Here is a 6,855-nt window from a genome sequence, read left to right as displayed (position 1 = left end):
TTTTGTCTTTTTGAGACAGGGTCTCCCTGTAGCCCCAGCTGTCCTGGCACTCACTATGTAGACCAGGCTGGCCTTGAACTCACAGAGATCCGCCTGCCTCTGCCTCCCGAGTTCTGGGATTAAAGGCCTGCGCCACCACGCCCAGAGGGTTTTGATTTTTAAGAGTAATGGAATTGGCAGTGTGGTGGGGTCACCAGCTTAGTGTGGTCTAACCAGAAGCCAGACTGTTAATTAGCCTCTCGTCACAGTCACAAAATACTAACATAAAAGTGGGTGTGGTAGCAATTCTAGCACGTAGGAGGTGGAGACACAAGGATCAGAATTTCCAAATTGTCCTTGACTGTGTAGCAAGTTCAGAATCAGCCTGGGCTGCTGGAGACCTTGCCTTATAAAACCAACAGAGAGAAAACACTTAAAAGGAAGAAGGATTTATTTGACTAGTGATTATCAGTTCATGGTCAACCTGCTCCGTTGTTACTGGGCCTGTGGTGGGGTGGAGCTTTATGGTGGAAGGATGTAGTGTGCAGAGCTGGTCATCTCCTGACTTACCGGAAGCAGAGAGAGAAAGCAAGCCTGTACTGGTGGGCACAGGTTGTATTCTTCTACATGTGTTCCATCTGGGCACCCAGCCCGTGGAGTAGTAGTGTCCACATTCAGAATGGGTCTTCCCCCATAGGTGCTGTTCCACATGCCAGCCATCTCTGGAAATGCCCTCACACACACCCCCAGAAGTCTCCCAGGTATCCCTTCATGCAGTCAGGTGGCAGGATTGACCTTCCGACTACTTAGCACAGAAGTGGTCATCTGGGTGATAGAAGAGCTCAGAGGTCAAATGAGCTCAGGCTAGGACACTTGATAGGGGACGGGGTGGGGAGAGAACGGAGAGGCAGAGAGGCAGGAAAGGGTGTAGAGAAAGCAGGAGTAGAGGTGACAGGAGGCAAAGCTACAGGGCTTCTGATGAGAACATGTGGTGCTCTGCTGACAAGGACCCAGCAGAAGAGGGGAGATTAACTCTGTAAAAGAGCCCCGCATGGTGGTGAACACCTTTATTCCCAGCACTCGGGGAAGCAGAGGCAGGCAGATTTCTGTGAGTTCCAGGCCAGCTGGTCTGTATAGTGAGTTCCCAGTCATCCAAGGCTACAGGAAGACCCTGTCTCAAAAAAAACAAAAACAGAGCAGGAATGATGGCCTGGCAGCTAGGAGCACTGGTTGTTCTAGCAGAGGACCCAGATTTGGTTTCCAGTACCCACATGATGGCTAACAACCATCTGTAACTCCAGTTTCAGGGGATCCTATACCCTTTTCTGACTTCCTGGGCATTGCACACACATGGTACATTTACATACATGCAGGCATAACAGTCATACACAAAAAATAAAAATAAAATAAATAAATTTCAAAAATTCAAACACCAAACCAAAAAAAAAAAAATTCTGTGGAAGAAAATGTGTACAAGAGGCTCCTGAGAGGGGAAGGGCGGAGAGGAAAGAGGCTATGCCCCTCTGTGTTGCAGGGTGATGACCCAGTGTTTGGGAAGGATGGTGGCATTGGTATGTCAGGGAGAAGGTAGAGTCTCTTTTCCCATACTCACCGTGCGTCCATGTGAACCAGACAGGACCAAAGACACTAGGAGTGACCAAGTGTCTCTAAGTAGCCTGAGATAGTTCTGGTCCTGGAAGCCTAGGCCAAGTTCACAGCCACACCTAGGCCATCTCCTATAAACCCACAGGCCGAGAGCAGGGCAAAACTAGAAAGTGGCCATTCTCTTTGGTTTGTGGGATTTTGTTTGTTTTGAGATAAGGTCTCTGTAGCCCAGGATGGCCTTGAACTTACTATATAGCTGAGGATGACCTTGAATTCCTGATCCTCCTGCCTCCACCTCCCAAGTTCAGGGATTATAGGAATTGCTCTATCACCACCCAGCTGGCCCATTTCTCAAAAGCAGGACATGAAGGAATTAAAAGGATAAAACACAGCTGACTTGATACTGAATCCCCAGGTGGCTTAGATAGCTACAGGGAAAAATTATAAACACAAAGAGCAGACAGGAGGCATTTTGCCAGACATAAATTGTCCTGGGGTTAAGGACAAAGCGCAGTGATAGAATGCTGGCCCAGCATGTGCAAGGCCCTGGATTTGAGCTCTGGCACCGAAAAACAAAAAAATTGCTTTGCTTTCTCTTAAATAAAATAGGATGGTGAAAGCAGCATGCGATCAGAATGTGAACGCTTCAGGCTGAGCCCCGGACACCTCCTGACACAGTGGAGAAAGATGGAGGACACACAGCAGGATGGTGCAACCAAGCAGCCCAGACCTGGTTTTGGAACTGCTAGAATACAAAAAATACTGAAGGGGGCGGGGAGGGGAGGGACTCATTTTAAAATGTGCAATTCCGGGACCAACAACAGATCAGTGGGCTCAAGGTAGAAGGGAGCCACTCAGCCATTCCTTAAACAGTCCAGACGCTTTGTTTTGTTTTTGTTGTTTGAGTCAGAGTTCCACCACTTGGTTCTGGCTGACTCAGCACTCACTATGGGGGCCCAAGTAGTAGTGTACCCCTTCAATCCCAGTGCTCCCGGAGGCAGAGACAGGGGGGTTTCTGTGCGATTGAGACCAGCCTGGTCTATGTAGCAAGTTCCAGGTCAGTTGGGGCTATAAGGAGACCCTGTCTCAAAAACAAACAACCTCACTGTGTAACCTGACTGGTCTCAAATTTGCAAGGTTTTCTACCTGCCTCAGCCTCCCAAGTACTGAGATTATAAGCATTCCTCTCCATGTCTGGTGGTTTTATCTGGCTTTGGTTTTTTAGGGATGGGATCTTGTTATGTGGTCCAGGCTGGCCTTGAACACACAGTCCTCCTGTTTCCATTCCTGAAGGCTGGGATTACAGGCTTACCATTGCACCAGCTGATCCCAGGTGATTGTGCCTCTGTGACCATAGACCTCATCCTAAAAACTTTGAATTAGGGGTTGAAGGACACTTTAAATGAAGGTTTCTATAATAACCTTTGGGGGGGGGGGTTAGAGAGATGTCAGCAGTTAAAAACACTGGCTGTTCTTGCAGAGGACCCAGATTCAATGCCCAGCACCCACATGGTAGCTAACAACCATCCATAACTCCAGTTCCAGGGAATCCAATGCCCTTTTCTGGGCTTTGTGGGCATTGCATGACTGCAGGACTGGGTGTATTACATGCAGGCAAAACACTCATACACATAAAAACAGACAGACAGACAGATAGATAGATAGATAGATAGATAGATAGATAGATAGATAATGGACTTTGGGGGATTTCCACCTTTCATCCTATCATGGTTTTTTATTTGGTGATTGTTCATTTGTTTGGTTAGTTTTGGTTTGTTTTGTTTTTACCACACCAGGAGTTGAACCCAGGGCCTTGGACTTGCTAAGCACGTGTTCTACCATCAACCTTCATTTAAATTGTATTTTGACATAGAGCCTTTCTATGTAGCCCAGGCTAGCCTCAATAGTCCTGTTCCAGCTTCCTGAGTCCCTGATATTACAGGAATGCACCACCACACCTGGCTCCTAGGTCCTGGCCTCTTGAAAGAAGGAAAGGGCGAGGAGAAGTGTCAATATGCACGTGTTTCTCTTTCCCCAAGTTGGTGTTGAGGCTGAGAGTGAGGCAACGGCTTAGCCAGTCTCCTGTCATCCCACGCCATGTACGTCACGTAGATTGTGATCGATGACAACAGAGTCAGGGTTGCAAATGATTTGCCCAGCTGGATTAAAGTCAATCAGATGAAATTTCCCCGAGATGGGTGTCCAGTTCTGCTTTTGGTTAAAACTAAACAAAAATCAATACAACACTGTAGGAAAGTTGGGGGCAGGCTGAGCTTAATAGCAAGTCCTGCTAAGAAATTCAGGGAGGGAGGGGTTGTTTACAGACCATGGGGGCAGGACACAAGGTCAGGTCAGTGTGTGTATGAGGGGTAGGATTACTAGAGTACTAATACCCCCCTCCCCACCCTGCTCAGAGCATGCACTGAAAAGTAACAGTGGGGGGCTGGAGAGATGGCTCAGCGGTTAAGAACACTGGTTGTTCTTGCAGAAGACTTGGGTTTGAATCCCAGCACCCACATGGCAACTAACAACAACTGTAACTCCAGTTCCAGGGGATCCAACAGCCTCTTCTGTCCTCCACAGGCATTGCACGACATGTGTGCACTTACCTACAGGCAGGCAATACACTCATACATATAAAATAAAAATAATAAATAAATAAATAAAATAGAAAGAAAAGTAAAACTGGGCATGGTGGCCCACACCCACAATGGGAGATAGAGACAGGGATCAGGAGTTCAGGATCATCCTTGGAAGAATAGAGAGTTTGAGGCCAAGCTGGGGATCCATGAGACCTTGTCTCGTATAGCTGCCTCAGAAAGCAAAAGACAAGCTGGGCATGGTGGAGCATGCCTTTAGCCCAACATTTGGGTGGCAGAGGCTGGTGGATCTCTGTGAGATCAAGGCCAGCCTGGTCAAATTGTGAGTTCAGCAGAAGGCAAGAAATGGTGAGGAGGCCACATTGACATATTAGATGCGGTGTGTAGCAGAATTGGAGGCTTGTTCCAGCCAACCCCAAGCATGAAGCAGAACCCAGTGGGTTTGTGGGTTAAGGAGGCAGCCTTCAGCTCTATTCTTGAGAACTTTCTAGAAGCTGAAATTTTGTACTACAGAACTGGCTCTCTTGGGGGCTATATGGGAAGGTCAGGGGAGGGGGTGGAGAAGGCCAGGGTGCCCTGATTCCTAGCCATGTCAGGAGAGACCTGAAGGTTGATACTAAGCATGTCATCTCATCAGACCTCAGGGCTCCACTGGAGCCACCAAAGCCTCATCCCCAGACTTGCCTGCAATTTTGTACCTTTCAGAGTCCCACCTAGAAGAGCACTCTTCCTATTGGCCAAAGATAGACTGGCTTCTGCTGGGTCACTTTGGTTGGTATTTAACCTTCGGGACATCATCCCCTCATCCCAGAACCCAGAATAAAATTCCTCAGCTAAAGTCAAAAGCCCACACTCTGGTTATTTGCAGTAGCTTTTATTCATAGTTTTCCAAACTTGGAAGTAATCAGGGCTTCTTCCTTCAGTAGCTGAGTGGTTAAATAAACCAGGACATGGCTGGACAATGGAATATTACGTGGGGCTGAAAGCAAATGTTCTATTAAGTCATGAACGATGTGGGGGAACCTTCAGTGCCTGTTACTAAGAAAAAGAAGCTGATGGGGAAATGCCGCATGCTATGAGTCCAACTGTATGACATCTGGAAGCAGCAGGGCCTATGGAGACTGAAAGACCTGGGGTTGGAGGAGGGAGGCAAAAGGCTATGCAGAGCACAGGGGCATTTTAGGGCAGGGAGTACTGTAATAGCAAGTATGTGACACTGTATGTTTGCCAGACCTGTAGAATTTCAACACTAAGGTGACCCCTGTGCATGCTATGGACCTTGGGTGGCACCCTGTTCCCATTGGCTTCATTAGTTAAAGCAAACACACTACTTTGTGCGGGATATTGTAATGGGAGACCTAGCACATATATAGACAGAGGTAGATGAGAATACTGTACTTGCTGCTCAGTTTTGCCATGAACCTAAAACCACTCTATACACTTTTTTTTTTTGGCATTTTTTGAGACAGGGTCTCTGGCTGGTTTCCCTGTAGACCAGGCTAGCCTTGAACTCAAAGAGCTCTGCCTGCCTCTGCCTCTCAGATGCTGGTTTTAAAGGCGTGCACCACGATACCCAGCACTATAAACAATTTTTAAAAGATAAATGCAGAGGCTTGAATTGTCACTCAGTAGTAGAGTGTTTGCCTAGCATGCCTGCCTGAGGCCCCAGGTTCAATCCCCAGTACTATAACAACAAAAAAGAAACCGTTAAGTTGACAGTACTTATGGACTAGGGCGATGGCTCAGTGGGTACAGTGCTTACTGTGCAAACATGAAGACCTATGTTTGGATCTGAAGCACTTATGTAAAAAGCCACCATCAGGCACACACACCTTTTGTAACCCCAGTGCTGGAAGTATGGGGGTGGAGACAGGTGGGATCACCGGGCTCACCGGCCACCAGGGTAGCCTTTTCTATGAGCTCCAGGTTCAGTGAGATGCCCTGACCCAAGGAAATAAAGAAGAAAGAGGTAAAGAACGACTCCCAACTTCTCCCTCTGGCCTCGTGCACACATGCCGTACACACGTGTATACACATGCATATACTATACATCACACACACATACACACCAAAGATAAATGGGTTCTTTCCCAAATGTCACCCCTAATCTTTGTTTCTGGTCTTGCTTGTAGTGCTGCTGTGGCCGTTGGGTTCTATGGAAACAGCGAGACCAACGATGGAGTAGACCAGCTGATCTACTCCTTGGACAACGCCAACCACACCTTCTCTAGGATTGATGAGCTGGTAAGCATGGTAGACAGCTAGCCAGGCACGGACACAGCCCATGAGGTCAGCAAGGGCACCAGTCATATCTCAGGAGCCCGTCTGTGGTGGTGTGGACTGGGCTCCATTCTGCCATTTGCAGTTAACCCTGCAGGCACAATTTCTGTGACCCAGGCCAGGAGAGGTTTGGGGCAGCTCAACCCCATCAGACCCCAATTCATCTGCAGGACGGCCGAGCACTTGCCCAATTCCCTGACAGAGACTTGAGCGTAGGTTTCTCTTGCTTTTTTAAATATTTCTTTGAAGCAGGATCTCACTGTGTAGCCCTGATTAGCCTGGAACTCACTATGTAGACCATGTTCCCCCTGAGCCTTCAGTGGGCGATCTTCCTGCCTCTGCCTACCCAGTGCTGGGATTACAGGTGTGTGTCACCATACCCTGTTGAGCA

The 6,855-nt window shown here is 48.0% G+C and overlaps 1 protein-coding gene across 1 annotated transcript in view; it reads left to right on the top strand.

The window, feature by feature from the left end:
- Nucleotides 1–6,855, top strand: part of Ttyh2 (tweety family member 2) — a 52,593-nt gene that overhangs the window by 13,230 nt on the left and 32,508 nt on the right. Inside the window, exon 3 of the mRNA XM_008831475.3 lies at nt 6,317–6,428. Within this exon, the coding sequence (XP_008829697.1) occupies nt 6,317–6,428 (112 nt within the window). The remainder of the gene's footprint in view (nt 1–6,316; nt 6,429–6,855) is intronic.

The sequence above is a fragment of the Nannospalax galili genome, unplaced genomic scaffold, assembly GCF_000622305.1.
Source record: "Nannospalax galili isolate Female #2095 unplaced genomic scaffold, S.galili_v1.0 scaffold634, whole genome shotgun sequence".
Lineage (NCBI taxonomy): Eukaryota > Metazoa > Chordata > Mammalia > Rodentia > Spalacidae > Nannospalax > Nannospalax galili.
This window is presented reverse-complemented; position numbering and strand designations above follow the sequence as displayed.